At 47.2% G+C, this 17,638-nt stretch overlaps 1 protein-coding gene across 2 annotated transcripts in view; it reads right to left on the reverse strand.

Annotated features, from left to right (window-relative positions):
• SERINC5 (serine incorporator 5) overlaps nucleotides 1-17,638 on the reverse strand; it is a 102,428-nt gene that overhangs the window by 52,197 nt on the left and 32,593 nt on the right. Inside the window, exon 2 of one of the 2 annotated variants that reach the window (XM_035014741.1) lies at nucleotides 3,857-4,024. The exons of the other annotated variant lie outside the window; for it this stretch is intronic. Coding sequence (XP_034870632.1) covers nucleotides 3,857-4,024 — 168 coding nt within the window. The remainder of the gene's footprint in view (nucleotides 1-3,856; nucleotides 4,025-17,638) is intronic. 2 annotated transcript variants of the gene reach the window in all.

Below are 17,638 nucleotides of genomic sequence, written 5' to 3' on the forward strand. Positions count from 1 at the left end.
GCGGGGAGTCTGCTGGGGATTTTTTTCTCTCCCTCTCCTCTCTCTCTCAAATAAAGATATCAATCTTATTTTTTTTAAAGATTTTATTTATTTATTTGACAGAGAAAGACACAGCGAAAGAGGGAACACAAGCAGGGGGACTGCGAGAGGGAGAAGCAGACTTCCCGCCGAGCAAGGAGCCCGAATGCGGGGCTCGATCCCAGGACCCTGGGATCATGACCTGAGCCAAAGGCAGACGCTTAATGACTGAGCCGCCCAGGCGCCCCAATAAATAAATCTTAAAAAAAAAAAAAAGACTATACCTGCTTGAATTACAGGATTAATGACATGAATGACCTTCAGTAAAACGGCTCCTACATTTTGGGAGGGGAAACCTGCCCCAGGAGAACTCAGAAATCACGCCCTGCATCACCAGCACTTGGTAGAGTTTGCTCTGAGCCAAAGTTCTCATGGGAAAGAAGAGTTTCCCTAGTGAAAGGAGGGAGGATGAACTTTGGCTGGGCAGCTCCTTGCAGCTCCCTCCTGCTCAAATTTAAACTTGGGCCACATTTTGAAACCAAGCCCAAAAAAGAAAAGAAAAGAAAAAAAAACAAAACACCAACTAAAAAGGAGGGCTGCCCTCGTGTTCTGAACCCACGCACCAAAGGCCCGTGTGGCTCTGGACAGAGTCCCGTCCTCTGCAGACAAAGGTGAGAATGCTGGGTAGGAGGCCATGACACACTCCCATCCGGGCAGTTACAAGCAAAGCATACACGCTCTGTCCTTTTCCCAGCGCATCCTCAAACATTTCCACAGTCCCAACAAAGCGGGGGCGAGGACTGCCACAGAAGCCCAGTGGGTGTCCCCACAAGGGGACCTTTCAACACCCGCCCTCAAGCATTGCCTGAGGATGAGGTCAGCCTCCATTCTACAGGCTGCAAACAAGCTGACTTTGTGACCAGTGGGCCTGCCCTCCATGAGGCCCTAAAAATGGAAAAGGATTGCTTTTCCCCACAGAGACCTCATTCCCTATGCAGAAAGGCCAGCCAAACCATTTTTAAATAAGTACATTCAGGAGACAGGCATAGAAACACTCACAAGAGCCAATGTGAGGAGTCAGGGTTGCCCCTACCCCCCCATCCTGCCTGACCCCAAATCACCCTGTACACACACACACCACTGCTGGGCTCATCTCCCTAAATATGTCTGTTTCTATAAGGACACGTTCCCACTCAAGAATCGATAATGGCTTCCAACTGGCCACCAAACCACGGTCAAAGGCCTAACCTTGGCACTAAAATCCCTGCAAGGCCGTTCTACCTACCCATGTCTCATCTCTTTGCCCTCCTGTCCACCTACAGAGCCTAGGCGTGAAGAACACATTCAGCCTGGGTTCAAATCCCAACTGTACCACTTAGGGCTGGAGCCCTCGGGCAAGGTACTGAAATGATTCAGTGCCTCAGCACCTACTGCTCAGCTGAGTGCAGTAGTGAGGAACCAAGAGGATTCAGGTAAAATGCTCAGAATAAAACCCGGCACCTGGTATCACCCAATACATATTAGCAATTAAAACAGTCATTATTATTACCCAAGTCACTGCCATGAAGCCTCCCTTAGTGATACCACTCAGCACTCAACCTCTTCTGTTTCTTAAACGTTCTACGAAGACTTGGAAATCATAGACACTGGCTGAAGTCGTAAAGGAGTGTTTCATAGGGGCAGGTTACTTGGATGGCCATCAAATGTTAAAATTATTTTTATTATTAAAGTCATATCCTGAAATGTATACCTATGGCTCCCAAAGGAACCCCGCCCTCGAGTAACCATGTTTCAGATGGGTTCACCATTATATGTTTGTAGAGTCTCGGGTTTTGTTTCTTGGATCCGAAGCTTAATTCTACGGAGACTGAAAATTTCTGAAGGGCCGGAATTGCAGCAGAGACATCTGATACCCGCTCAGAATTCCTGCCACAACCACCGTGGACCCTCAAACCAACGCCTGCTACATTTAGATAGAGAACATGAAGTTACCTGAAAAACAAAGGTGATAAATGGGAGATCAAATGCCCTTTCAGTATTTCTCCTCTCAAACTTCCTGCATACAAACATACAAGATCCAACCACAGTATGATGAAGAGAATTGGTGCTAACTACCACCAACGTAGAGCGAAGCCTGGTGTGGTCTAACGAGGCAGCCTTAGCTCTGGGTCTCCCTGCCCTCAAGTTTCCAAAGCACTTCATGCCTCCCCTCATACGGCACTTACTAATTTCTACCTTGTTTATGCCTCAGAAGACTTTACACCCTGTCTTCCGCAGGAGAAGCTCCATCTCTCCCAAGCGTGAATGCCCCAGAGCCCCCGCTGCAGTGCCTTACTGAGAAGAGAGCCAACGTTTAAAGCAGTCAGCGGAGAATCCCAATTTCACAAGCTTCCACAGTGGCTCCACTCTATTCCAGGCCGTACAGCCACAGTGATCGAAGCATTACCTAACAGAACTCTTCCAAGGACCCAATGGATAAGAGTGTATCAAGTGGGGGCGCCTGGGTGGCTCAGTTGGTTAAGCGTCTGCCTTCGGCTCAGGTCATGATCCCGGGGTCCTGGGATCGAGTCCCACATTGGGCTCCCGGCTCAGCGGGAAGCCTGCTTCTCCCTCTCCCACTCCCCCTGCTTGTGTTCCTGCTCTCGCTGTCTCTGTCAAATAAATAAATAAAATCTTAAAAAAAAAAAAAAAAAAGAGTGTATCAAGTGCTTTTAAGGAAATGGTTGTTTTGAAGCACTTGAGAGTATATTTAAGACAGTCTGTACTATCAGCCTAAGGTTGGGGAGAACAGACTCTTGCTCGGGAGTTGCTCCTGGTGATGTCACCTCCAGTGTGGAGGGGGACCACTGGAGCGCTACCCCTGGCCTCCTCCCCATCCTCATTCTGCTGGGCCCCAGGAAAACAGGCTTGGACAGCCAGGCTTTCCTTGGACCAGAGCTGCAACACGCTTGCTGTAGGCGAAGTCTGGTCCAGCCCAGTGAGACTGGTAATGGGTGGGGTCCCCCCGTGAAAAAGTCTAACTCGCTCTGGGGTTCAGTAGTAGGAAGCCCCCTTCAATTGCAGATCCAAGCCACACTGTCTCACATCAGCTTTACGAGGGATTAAGGTGATGTCTGGCACCTGTCTGCTGACCCTGTAGTCTCTTTTTGTCAATTTGTTTAGAACCTAGGAAGAGAAATGTTATTTATTGGGCTCCCTCAAAACCCCCAACATGTCCCCCTGTCATCTGGCTGATTAAAAGGCCTCCCATGGGGAAAGTCCACGAAAAGGGCCTACGTGTCTTCATCAGCATCACATCACCAGGCCCGCCGCAGCATGATACGCTGCCCGAGAAATGGCCAGAAATCCGCCCCGCACCCTTGGAGACACCCAACCACAAACGATACATCAGCAAAGTAAAAATCGCCCTACGGCCCACTCCCCATTATCTGTGGGATTTTCTAAGCTTTATCCTGCTTCCCACGTAGGCCAAGTTGCGTTTACAACAGCTGCTACTTGAGACCCTGGCGGCCATCCTGGCGACAAGGGAAAAGGACGAAGTCGCCAAGGAAAGACCGTACATCCGAGGGGGCACAGCTATAAACGAGGCTACACCCGCCCAAGACACACGACCACACCCGGAGCGTCGGATCGTACCTGGACTGCTGCTAGAGGGCAAGCCGCTGAGGGGCTCCCCCGCGCGGCAGCAAAGCACCGAGGAGGTTTCCGGAAGGTCAGAGGACGCGAGTCGAGCCCGAACCACACCGGGGTGGCTGGGCCCCATCGTCCGCACTGACAGCTGCCCGCACGCCCTCCTCACCCGCGGGAAGCGGGAAGGGCTGGACGGAGGCTGACTTACGCGCTCTTTCATCTCGGTAGCCACGGTCCTGGACATCATGACGCAGCAGAGCAGCACGACGAGGATGAAGTAGAGCGCGTACATGAAGCGCGTGCTCCGGGACTGTCGGATCCTGGGGCCGCAGCCGCAGCACAGGGAGCAGCCGGCAGAGCCGCAGCAGCAGGCCAGCTAGGGGGCGGACACAGAACAGCCTCTCAGAGCCACGGCCCCGCAGACCCGCACGCCAGCCCCCTGCAGGTCCGCCCTGCGCACGGCACCGCGGTGGTCTGAGGGCGTCTTCGGTGCGAGGCAGCCCGTGGCTCGGGAGTCGCCCGGCCATTACACTCAACGCTCACGGCTCCCCTGAAGCCCCGTCGTCAGTGCTCCGAGGGAAAACGGAGATCCCGGAGACCAGCTAAGGGTGAGAGGAGAAGCCAAGAAGGAGAAAAGGGACAAAGTGGGGTGGGAAGAACGTGGGGGAAAAAAAACCAAGGAGCTGGGCCCAAGGAAGGGACTTGGCAAAAACCTGCGAGGCAAGGAATGAACTGCATAAACTCCCCGGGACGGCGGGATGGGAAAGGTACGTGGGCGGGTAGGCAGCCTCCTCCGCAGGCAATAACGGGAGTGCGTAACTTGAAGCTCCGAAGCCACAGGCGCCCCTTACACAGCTCCGTGCCCCTAACGGTAAGCTGCTGGGCTAACGAGCAGGCCCGGGCGCCGAGGAGCACAGAGATCCTGCTGCACCCCTAGCAACACGCACCTTTTCGGTGGGGAAACGGATTCCCCCCCCCCCCCTCTGATGGGGCTTCATTGGTCAATGCAACTAGACATAATCTGGGAATATTAAATTTTCAAGTTTGAGATTGGTGTTAATTGTTTTTCTTTTTAAAGACTCCTTTTTTTAGACCACTCTGAGGTTTACAATAAAATTGAGAAGACACAGAGATTTGTTTTTTCTTTTTTAAAGATTTTATTTATTTATTCATGACAGAGAGAGAGAGAGGCAGAGGGAGAAGCAGGCCCCCCGCAGAGCAGGGAGCCCCATGCGGGACTCGATCCCAGGACCCTGGGACCATGACCCGAGCCGAAGGCAGACGCTTAACCATCTGAGCCACCCAGGCGACCCAGAAGACACAGAGATTTGCCATATACCCCTCCTCCCACACATGCAGAGCCTCCCCCATTAGCAATACCACTCACCAAAATGGTACGTTTGTTACCAAGGATAAACCTACGCTTGCATTTCATCATCATCACCCAAAGTCTACAGGTTACCTGAGGGTTCACTCTTGGTGTATCTTCAGTGGGTTTGGATAAATGTATAATGACTCATACCCATCATTATAACATCATACACAGTATTTTCACTGTGCTAAAAAGAAACTCGATCTTTAGGAAAGCACAGGGCGATGGGGGCAGTGTTGTTTTAAAAGTTCAGGCTCGGGGCGCCTGGGTGGCTCAGATGGCTCAGACCTGCCTTCGGCTCAGGTCACGATCCCAGGGTCCTGGGACCGAGCCCCGCATCAGGCTCCCTGCTTGGCGGGGAGCCAGCTTCTCCCTCACCGTCCTACTGTTTCCCCAGCTTGTGCTCTCTTGCTCTCTCTGTCAAATAAATAAATAAAAATCTTTTTTAAAAAAAATAAATAAATAAATAAATAATAAAAGTTCAGGCTCAAGGGGTGCCTCAGTGGCTCAGTCGGTTAAGCCTCCGCCTCTTAGTTTCAGCTCAGGTCAGGGTCTCCAGTCGTGAGATCAAGCCCAGCGTTGGTCTCCGTGCTTAGCACGGAGCCTGCTTGAGATTCTCTCTCCCTCTGCCTCTCTGGCCCCTTTCTCCCTCTCTTTCTCCAATAAATAAATAAATGTGTTTGTTTGTTTTTAAAAAAAAGAAGGTGCAGGCTCAAAATCAGCCTGCCAGAGTTTGGAACCTGGCTCCTCTGTCTACTAGCTGTGTACCGTTGAGTACAAGGTATTTACCCTTTTAAGACTCAGTTTCCTCATTTATAAAACTGGGTAGTAACAGTATTTATGCTTGTGCTATGGTCTCATAGGTGACTTGATCTAACACACCTGGTGTTAGGAAGGGATTCTCTTAAGCCAACAGGAAACTTTACAAAAGAAATTACCATAACCTGCAAATAACAACTAAACCTTACAGATATTAACACTAGAATCAGGGCGCCTCGGTGGCTCAGTTGGTTGAGCGTCTGCCTTCGGCTCAGGTCATGATCCCAGGGTCCTGGGATCGAGCCCCGCATCAGGCTCCCTGCTCGGCGGGGAGCCTGCTTCTCCCTCTGCCCCTCCCCCTGCTCATGCTGTCTCTCACATGCTCGCTCAGTCTCAGATAAATAAATAAAAACCTAAAAAAAAAAAACTACCGTCAATTTAATGTCTAAAACCTAAAAACTCAATGTCTTGGTGATGATTTGGAAGGAAGTTCGTGGCGTCTCATGGTTTGAACACAAGCATCAATTCGAATGCCACACTGTAAACACCACTTACAATGGGAAGAGGTCACACGTATACAGGTGTAACAGGCTGTAATCATAACCATGTTTTCACATCTTCCTTCGTTTACTTCGGGAAACCGCCATTATAGCACCACACGAAGCTTCAAGCGTATGCATTCCCTTAGTCTGTAGGCAAACTAACCTACTTTCCTTGAGAACTGCAGACCACCAGCCTTAAGGAGTAAAGGACCAGACTTCCCCAGAGAAGTCCTGACCACATTGGAACACAGCTGCTGCTGATGCCAGCAAGTCTGTTCAGGGCCATGCCAATATATGACTATTTGCCTGGGCACCACCTTCTCCTGCAGGTAGCCACCCCTAGCCTCCAATGTCCCACACCTTCCTCTTTAAACCCTCTGGCTTCGCCTGGACAGGGAAGACAGTCTTTGGGACATCAGTCCACCACCTTCCCAGGCTGCCAGCTTCCTGAATAAAGCAACCTTTCATTTCCCACCATCACCTGTCTCCCAAGTACTGATTTTTGAAGCAGCTGAGCCTGAGGTCAGCACTGGTTCCCTGCCCAGTAACACCATTCACTGTTTGAGTACTTTGCCTACTATTTCATCACTTGTTTGCTAATGCACTCTTTCCATCTTATGTTCAGTTTTCCAAACCGTCTTCCTCAAAAGACTCTTCTGGCCTCCTAAGGGTCGGCCGCTGCCTTGTAAGATAAGTCACTCTGCTTGGGCTGGGCTAACAGCTCACACAAGAGAGATCCCAACACTGCTGCATGTGGGTGGTTCTGATAGGTTACCTTCCTTTATAATTCACTCACATCCTCTATCCCTGACTTTACTGACCTCTTTCTAGCCTTAGGCCCAAATTTCCCCCTCTCCCCCACCTTCTTTCCTGCTCTCTCCTTCCACTGACATAGCACTCTTTTCTCTTGGCCCTCGCCTTCCTCCTCCTCACCTCCCAAATTCTTTCCCAACTGTCTCCTTTGTTGGCTGCTAACTTTTTTTTTTTTTTAAGATTTTATTTATTTATTTGAGAGAGAGAATGAGAGAGAGAGCACATGAGGGGGGGAGGGCCAGAGGGAGAAGCAGGCTCCCCGCCGAGCAGGGAGCCCGATGCGGGACTCGATCCAGGGACTCCAGGATCATGACCTGAGCCGAAGGCAGTCGCTTAACCAACTGAGCCACCCAGGCGCCCGGCTGCTAACTTTTTTTAGTTCTATAGTTTTAAATAACCAGTCTTACTGTATTTCAAATTCAAATGCAGTAAAATATTTATTCTATTTGGGAAAAGAAGTATTTTTAAAGCAGTTAATGCTTCCCATGACAGAATGTTCCCATAGTACAATCAACATTCAAACTATCTCCAGATTTTATATTTTATTTTTATATTTATTCTTATATTTATATTTTTATATTTACACTGTATTTTATTTATTTAAATTTATAAAAGTATTTATTTATATATTTATTTATATTACATATTTATATAAATTATTTTATATATTATTCTTTGTTATTATTATTATTTTTTAAGATTTTATTTATTTATTTATTTGACAGAGAGAAAGCGAGAGCAGGAACACAAGCGGGGGAGTGGGAGAGGGAGAAGCAGGCTCCCCGCCGAGCAGGGACCCGATGTGGGCCTCAAACCGAGGACCCTGGTACCATGACCTGAGGCCAAAGGCAAACGCTTCACCAACTGAGCCACCCAGGTGCCCTCTTTGTTATTATTTAAAGGCAAGCAGTGGGGTGCTTGGGTGGCTCAGTCGTTAAGCGTTTGCCTTCGGCTCAGGTCGTGATCCCGGGGCCCTGGGATCAAGCCCCACATCGGGCTCCCTGCTCAGCGGGAAGCCTGCTTCGCCCTCCCCCACTCCCCCTGCTTGTGGTTCCCTCTCTCTGACAAATAAATAAAATTAAAAATACATATATACATGCACATGTGTAAGTAGGTGTATCCGTGTGTATATACAGGTTTGTGTGCACATACACCTACACCTGATATTAGAATCTAACAGCCATTCTCTACTAGCCTAAGAGTTACCTATCAAATCAAACTATGCCAATCACCAAGGATACAAGTGCACTATCTTAACCTAGACACTGATATATATACCAAGCGTATATTCAAAATGGCGTTCTTTAAAGAAATGTTATGCTAGCATCTAGAAAATCTCACAGTGCTGCTGACTTACCACTTCTTTTAGGAAGAGCATAATTTGGAATAAAATGGGTTCACATCCAGCGCCTGCCACTTACAGGTTTATTACTTTGAGCATGTCACTCACACTGATCTTCAAACTGGAAAAAATCAATTCCTGGCCAGCCTAACTTCCAGCTCTGTCACAAGCTTGTTACCTCTGGCTCCAGGGAGCCTAAACTTTTAATGAACAAATTAGGGTATAAAAAACAGATGTAGGGCGCCTGGGTGGCTCAGTCGTTAAGCGTCTGCCTTCGGCTCAGGTCATGGTCCCAGGGTCCTGGGATCGAGCCCAGGATCGGGCTCCCTGCTCCACGGGAAGCCTGCTTCTCCCTCTCCCACTCCCCCCGCTTGTGTTCCTGCTCTCGCTGTGTCTCTCTCCGTCAAACAAATAAATAAAATCTTAAAAAAAAAAAAAAAAAACAGATGTAGAACGTACAACATAAGAGTGAACCCTAGCGAAAACTATGGACTTCAGTTAATAATGATTTGTCAATGTAGATTCATTAATTGTAACAAGTGTACAACCCCATGGGGGCTGTTGACAACGCAGAGGCTATGCATATGTGGGGGCAGGAGATGGCTCTGTACCTTCCTCTCAGTTTTGCTGTGAACCTAAAACTGCTCTAAAATAATAGTCTACTTTAAAAATATAAAATAACATAAATGAATAAAACAGGACCCGTCAATGACTCAATAGAATAAATAATGATGAATAATGAATAATATATGATAAAGTCATAATAGCAAAACTCCTCAAACAAAATGGCTGGCAATTCCACTCCATAGGGCCATGTTCACAAGTCATGTGATGCATTCTGAGTCTCTCATACCAGCATTATATTATGAAGAGCATTAAGGGCTTTAATTTGTAGATACTGCATACTCTCCTCTCCCACAAGAAATGATTATACACTCAAGAGAGACCCAAGAAATCTCTTTGGAGGATAATGCTTGCAATTCTTCTGAAAGTTCATTCTGCTAATATGCTTGCAGAAGGGCACAGGGATTTAGTGTAACGTTGTTCATTATATGCATGAAAACTGTCTTTTTCTCCAGCTACGTGGGGACTGGAAAAATAATGGGCTGTGTATACAATAGGATATAGTTAAAAAGAGTAAGTCAGTTTGTAGACTGAATTGTGCCCTCCCCTCTCCCCTCCCCAACCCTGAAAATTCATATGTTCAAGTCCCAAGCCCCACTACCTCAGAATGTGGCTATATTTGGAAACAGCGTTCTTAAAGAGGTAATTAAAGTTAAATAAGATCATTGGAGTGGGTGCTAATCCAACATGACTAGTGTCCTTGTAAGAAGAGGAGGTCAGGACAAAGACACACACACAAAGTAGACCACATGAAGACACAGGGAGAAGACTGCCATCCCGAAGCCAAAGACAGGGGCCTCAAAAGAGACCAACCTGCCAACTCCTTGATCTAGGAATTCCAGCCTCCAGCACTGTGAGAAATGAAATTTCTGTTGTTTAAGCCACTCCAGCCATGGTACATTTTTATGACAGCTCCAGCAAGCACAGCCAGCATGCCCTGGTATTTTATATGCATGCCCGGCGGTTGGGGGGGGGGGGCAGGGGCCGCTAACGTACATGTGCCTACAGTGACCACTGATGCTGATTATCTGTAGAGTGGGTCTAGATATGGGAGGACAAGACGATGTCGACTTCTCACTGCGCTCCTCTGCTTGGGTTTTTATCACGCTCAGGTGTTAACTCTTATGATTAACAAAAGAAAATTGCTTAAGAAAAGTTAAGTTTGAAAATACTGATACAGAAGCATTTGCAAATATGGTGTTGACTTACATGATGTTTTTTCCTTTCTGAAGAACCTTCCCCTCCCCCAAACATAGCAAAAAAGAAAAGTCTTCAAAGAGCCCTTTATACCCTCTATGTAAGTTCATTTAAAATAGCAGTGGTATGGGGGCACCTGGCTGGCTCAGTTGGTGGAGAGTGCGACTTTAGATCTCGGGGTGTGAGTTCGAGCCCCATGTTGGGTGCAGAGATTGCTTAAAAATGAAATGTTTATTTTTTTTTTTTAGATTTTATTTATTTATTTATTTATCAGAGAGAGAGAGAGAGCACAAGCAGGGGGAATGGCAGGCAGAGGGAGAAGCAGGCTCCCCTCGATGCGGGTTCCCCTCAATGCGGGACTCAATCCCAGGACCCTGAGATCATGAACTGAGCCAAAGGGGGGATGCTTAACCAGCTGAGCCACCCAGGCATCCCAAAAATAAAAATCTTAAAAAAAAAAAAAAAAAATAGCAACAGTATGAATAGCAAAAGCTTTTGGAAACAGAAGGGACTTTGTCCTGGCCAGGAAAGAATCAAAATGAAAGGATAAGCCAGCTACTTGCTGTTACCTGGAGCTGGGCCTCCCCGCTTAGAGTAACTCTTCTCCTATCTAAAGACACCACACATCCCCCCCACCAACAAATAAATAAATATCAGTCTCCCCTCCCCTGCCCTGGCTTTGGGCACAGATAGTTCTTCCAAGGGACTGATCTCAGGCATGTGAGGACATGAGCTAGGGCTGGTTTTAACTTCCCTCTGTCAAATTGAAAAGCATAATTCCTTTATTACTTAGAATCCCCAGCTGGCAACTCCAATTAGAAATAGCAAAGAATCAGGAAGAAAGCCAAAGAGATAAGTATCTGTGCACACGCATAGAACAGGTATCTTATTTATGACCGTCCCTCCCTCCCTCAAGTCTTATTTTCACAGTTGTAACAGCCTTGCTTAAGCCCACAGCTGCTCGGAGGGAAAAACTGGTGGGAGTTCTCTGGCCCAAGAACCAGAAGACCTGGATTCTAGCTCTGAGTGGCTTTGCGTAAGTCATCTTTCCTCTCTGGGGCTTCGTTTTCCTCACTTGAAAATTGAAGGAGCCTAGGCAGACAACAGATAGTAGGTAAACAGGTTTCATCTCACATCGCACAGCCCACCAGCGGTGCTAGCCTGGAATGCTGTCTGAGGTGCATCCTAAGGCTCAATGTCTCCCCAGAAAAAATAAGTACCACCTGCCAGAGGCATGCTGGCATTCATGCTACGTTTTTGTCATCCCTGCAAGAAGTTACAAGATATCCCCACCATCCATAAATACTTAGATGTTCAAAAAATGAACTGCAGGGACGCCTGGGTGGCTCAGTCGGTTAAGCGTCTGCCTCCAGCTCAGGTCATGATCCCAGGGTCCTGGGATCGAGCCCCCGTGTGTGTCGGGCTCCCTGCTCAGCTTCCTCTTCCTCTGCCCCTCCCCCCCACTCGTGCTCTCTCTTCTCTCTCTCTCTCAAATTAATGAATAAAATCTTAAAAAAAAAAAAGAAAGAAAGAAAAATGAACTGCACGAGGCAAGCACACGGAGTTAACCCCAAAGCAAGAGAAAAACCAGTCCTAAAGAGAAGCAAGAACTAGGAACTGGAACAGCTGAAAGCCCTTCAAACACCCCACAGGGAATGTGAGCATCACTTGCTTCCGGCCTCTGCTCTCATGGTACAGCTCACACAGGGCACTGTGCTCACTCATCCATCGCGTTCCCTTCGTTCCACTTAGGAAGGCAAAAAAGGACACTTCAGCCACAAGAACATACCAAAGAGGGTCACTATTTCATTTTGACTTTCAGCGCTTTATAGTTTGGAAGCAGTAAATCCCTCAGCAAGGTGGAAAACATTCATTCAGAAGGACTTATTCCTCGAGAGTTCTGGATAGCCACGTTGGCTTTAGTGTGTCTAAACTAAGTCCAAACTTCGAAAGGAAAGAAATCTCCAAATCTGACACCACCCTTTATGCAGTTGTTTTTCCCAACTTGGAAATATAGGAGCCCTAGCAGAGCAGAGGAAAGACATAAAAGCCTTCTGTAACTACAAGAACTATAATATGTCCCTTAATAATGGGTGGGTGAAGCTCCTCAAATACTGAAGCTGTTGAAGGTGTTAAAAGCAGAACCCAGGTTCCTGGGCATGCTGCGGGGTTTATATTATCAAAGAAACAGAAGCAAAACATTAAAGCGTAAAAGCTGGGTTCAAATTTTTTTATTCAACTAAATAGTGTTCTCTAACCTTTAACCCTACTTAGATTTCCACATCTTTCAGTAATACACAATACTATGCACGCGATGTCACAGCCCGCTTTGCTTCGTCCCCCTTTGAGGTTTTAGGATTACTTATGAATCACCAGGGGTCCGCGGAGAGGTAATGAACAACTGACTCTACTCTGACAAGCAATATTTATTTAAACTCTAGAGCCCACAACCAACATTTTGCAGCTCATTCCGGCCCAAGCTCAAAAACAGCTTCGCATCGAGCTGGCAGAGACCTTTTTACTACAAGAAGGCAGAGGTGACGGTAAATAGCAATGCTTGCCACCATGCTGTCACAGGCTGTCCCTTACTGGGAGCTATGCAAGGGAAAGAGGAGGTTTCAAAGTTGGGAGGACAAGAACACACAACTCCCTCTGCTCAGTAAAGAACTATCTCACCAAACAACAAATACAAGTGGCAGGTGGTCCCTAAGGCACAAAGCGATCATGTGGTAGGAAACTCAACACGTATTACACACGTGTCAGTAAACTGCTTTGGGCCTTACAGGGGCTTTCTCCCATACAAAAGAAGAGAGGGCAGCTCATTACGGCGTACTTAATCCACAATATTAGCTAACAATAGCTAACACTTATTCATCCCTTAGTCTCCGCAAGGCACAACTATTATTATTATTTTATCACCCCAAAGTTACAGAGCTGAGACAGGCTCAGAGACATTAGGCAACTTCTGGTCAGAAGGCTGATGAGTGGGAGAGCCAGAATTTCAATCTGGTTGGCTCTCTGCCATTCCGCCCCGCTTACTGCTGGCACAGAGAGGGTGAGAAGGACAGACAACACGGGCCTGGAATGTTGGTTGCCTGCTAAAGGGAAACTGGCTGCGTGGGAAGGAGGTGGTAGGAGAGGAAACACTTTTTCTTGCTGGCCCGTGGGTGTACAGTAAGCACCCAACAAATATCTGAAGGCATCTCCTTCTCCGTGCCCCTTTCTCTCTCCCAGGCAATGTCTGGCCTCAGTGGATCCCCAATCGCCAAGCTCCCTACATCACCATGAAGTCCTATCCCACATTAAAAGCCCTATTCCTAACCCTATGGAAATAACCAGGCCATTCATTCACTCATTATACTCTACACCTACTATGCATAGTGTTAATTTCCAGGAATACAGCAATAAAAATAAGAGACCTTTTTCTACCCTCACTAAGCAAGAACACAAAGATATAAGTAAGAATGACCATCTACATGCTGTTTAGAAGAGAGAAAGGAAACCTGGATGTTCACTGAAAGACTAACCACTGAAATTATGGTAGGTTCACGTCATTGAATACAATGCACCCACCACAGTGATCATACAGATGATACAGAAAAATTTACTGCCATGGAAAAATAGCCACACTGTATTAACTGAAAATGGTTAACAACACTACAGTATAGAGTATGATAGCATTTGGGGTAACAATATAGTAAAACAGAGATCAGCAATAACAACAACAAAAAACAATCTGGGAGGATATACCAACTTGGCAACAGTAATTAATAAACTTGCAGGATTAGGAGTGACTGTTTTTCTGTATTTTCTAAACTCTTTGCAACAAACACTTGGCTTCTAATTGGAAAAACATGACAAGTTTCTATTTTGGAAAAAACAAAACAACATTCCTATTCTATCTCACAGGTGGTAAGCATTCAAATATTTGTTAACTCAATCAACCAATGAGTAAATGGAATCTACTTTAGCTACGTGACTGGGAGTAAACGGCCAAGTGAACTATCACTGAAACTGAGGAATGAAAACAGAAAATTCCTACTGGACTGCATCTTTGAAACTGGTTAAGATGGGAAATTTTCAATTTTTTTACCACAATTAAAAAAAAAAAGAAAATTCCTTAACCCTTGTAATATTTTTTTAGTGTTTAATGGATAGAAATAAACCTCTACTTGGTAGAACTGAAGCAAATAAAACTGAAATGAGAAAAATTACATAGCTACCTGAAAGTTCAAGGCGTTGAAGAAGAAGCTATACGTTTGTTCGCCTAACCCAGAAATGAGCCCTGTATTTCCCTCAACTAAAATTCTTAAGTTTTTCTCTTTTGAGCTCAGAGAAGCCCTTAGAGCTCCAGGGTTTTCACAATCGTTCCCACAACTGTGGCAACCAGATCCTGGGCATTTGCCAGACAGGAGTTTCTGACAGGTAGTTTCAGGCGCAGGTTTCAATTCCCTCACGCTGGGTTCCGCCCTCACCAGCAATTCCATGAAAACCGCTGTCAAGGGTCAATGTCCTTCCTTAAATGGCACTGGGCACCCAGAGACTTCGGGACGGAATCTGAAACAGGCAGGCTGTGAACACACACGAAGTCAGCACCAGCTTCCGGGTTACAATGGGGCCCGAGCAAAGCTGTTCTCCTTGCTGGGACTCTCTCACCAGGTTACTGTTATTTTCAGCACCCCACAAAAAAAAAGTATCAAGTTCTCTGTCCTTAGCCAGCAGTTGGATTGACTCATTCCATCACACCCCCCTCAACTTCTATCTCTTCTAAAAAAATACCACACTTGATATATTTTAGTAGGGCAGGTGGAGAGAGTCTATCAGGTTTAAGGTTAAAAGGTTAACAAGACACAAACATTCCCGGGAGGCAGGTCAAACTCCCCACTAGGACATTCAGGGTGCGGGAGACTTTGCTGGGGGGATGGGGTGCAGGGGAGGCTGGCCTGTGCGCTGTAGGATATTTAGCAGTTGTCCTGGGCCTCTATCCACTAGATGCCAGGAGTACCCTCCCTGTCCCCCTCACAAGTGGTAACAATCAGAAATGTCTCCGACAACTGCCCCCCATCTGTTGCAAATCACTGCTTTAGGGGTAAGAGCAAGAGCTATGGGGTCAGGCCATCTGGGTTCACACCCAGGCTTGAACACTGCCGGGTTGCGCGGCCTTGGGCCAATTTTTAGCTCTCTAGGTATTAATGTCCTCATTCATAAAATGGGAATAAAAACATCTACTTCACAGGGCCGTTATGAGGACTGAATGAGACAGTTCAGATTAAGTTCTTAACACGGAGCCTGGCACAGAGTGCTCAGAGAACAAAAAGCCAGCTCTTCTCATCATCTACACACTGTCAGTCCTCTTCCTCCTCCCTAGATGCCCATTGTCCTTGGTCCTGCAGGTCATATGGAAAGAGGTAAGGATGGGGTGATGGGACCAAAAAAACACGCCGCTTGAAACAACTAAGCAAATCGGGAGGAGTGACAGGCCAAATAAGTCAGCCTTTGGGACCCGTATCTCTGTTATCTATAGTGCAACGGACTAACGGATACTCAAAACAAATACCTCAGTTATAGCAATGTTTTCATTTCCTGCTTTAACATGGCTGATAAATGCCTCTGTTGATGGAAAATACTTTTAGAAACAAAAACTCCTGAGATCTCAACCCAGAGGGCATTCTAGCAACCTGGGAAAAAGCTCCTCCTTGTACACAGAAGCACTTCCCACCTGCCAAAACCTAAAGCTATCTTTGTACTTTGTTTCCACTGAAGAACAAACAAGGCGGCAGAACATTCATTTGCACCCACTGAAGCCACAATTGCCTGCAGGAGAACCGGGCTAAGAAAGAAGAGTTTTGAGGGAGGGAAAAAAAAAAAGGTGTAAGAACATGAAACCTTGAAATTCAAAATGGCAAGGTGTGGGATGGGAAGAAAAGGGCTCATTTTTAAAAGGTTTAAATCTTCTCATCCAAGTTACGGGGGGAAATCCTGCTCGTTCTACTTATCAACAAGCAGTTAATGAAACACAAAACCCAAAATTCGCCTAATTGTGTCATGGAGGTTACGCTGCAATGGAAAAATCTGCCAAGCCCCTTCCAAGGGGTGCTTTCTGCCAGCCCAGGCCCCAAACCCTGCCAAGCCACGGAATGCTTCACAGGCTGACAATGGAGGCCACAGAGCCAACCGGATCCAAGTATGCTCTGGGAGAGCGGACAGAAATGAGCTTGTTTCACTGGCCCCCGGCAGCTGGAGGAGCGATGGCCTCAGAGCTCAGGTGGGTCTGCAGTTTCCAGAGGTTGGCAGCGCACCCCCTCCCCGTCAAAAGGAAGTCTACAGGCAACTCCAGTGTATAAAACATACAGATGCACATAATGCTATAAATGCTATAAATGTTCCACTTATCAAATGCTCACTAGTGACCAGGCAGTGTGCCAGGAGTGGGTAGGACAGCTCCTGCCCTCCTGAAGCTTGCATGCTAGTGGACTTTTTTATTTTATGTATGTATTTGAGAGAGAGAGAGAGAGCGAGCACGAGCAGGGGGGAGGGGCAGAGAGAGAGAGGGAGAAGCCGGTTCCCCACTGAGCAGGGAGCCCAATGCGGGGCTCAATCCCAGGACCCTGAGATCATGACCTGAGCAGAAGGCAGACACTTAACCGATGAGCCACCCAGGTGCCCCCACATTCTAGTGGGTCTACATGAAACTCAGCATCCCCCAAATTCTACCTAGCACTTAGGTTGGAAGCCCCTGATCCAGTCCAGTCCTCTCATGTTCCTGACGTCAAATCTGTGGCCCAGAAATGGTAGGTGATGTGGCTCAGTGGACCAGGAAAAACATGCTGCTTGAAACAACTAAGCAAATCGGGAGGAGGGACAGGCCAAATAACTCAGCCTTTGGGACCCGTATCTCTGTTATCTATCCGGACTAACGGATACTCAAAGCAACTAGACGAAGTCACTGTAAATAAGTTTAAAGGACACTGCACACCATGGATAAGAAGGCAGTGTCTAAGTGTCTAGTGCATTTTGAAAGGTTTCCGTCACAACACAGTTAAAATGAAAGCCTGGCACATGATGAGGTAACTGTGAGGTGGTCACAAAAACTGAACGCTGCTCAACAGCCACAGGCAGGGCTGGTGAACACCCAGTCCCCCGAGGTACCTCCCCACCCCCACGCCCCCGCGTTCTGAGAAGGCAGACAGCAGGAAAGTCCCTGACCGCCCCCCCGGCCCGCAATACCACCTACAACCCATGTGCAGGGTCAAGTGCTGACCAGCTTCCCTCCCCAGGCTGCAGAAAGGAGCCACTACTCAAGAGACACCCCCGACGATCTGCCGGCGGGCAAGATGCCTC

The sequence above is a fragment of the Mirounga leonina genome, unplaced genomic scaffold (genome assembly GCF_011800145.1).
Source record: "Mirounga leonina isolate KUSES-001 unplaced genomic scaffold, KU_Mleo_1.0 Mir_168, whole genome shotgun sequence".
Taxonomy (NCBI): Eukaryota; Metazoa; Chordata; class Mammalia; order Carnivora; family Phocidae; genus Mirounga; species Mirounga leonina.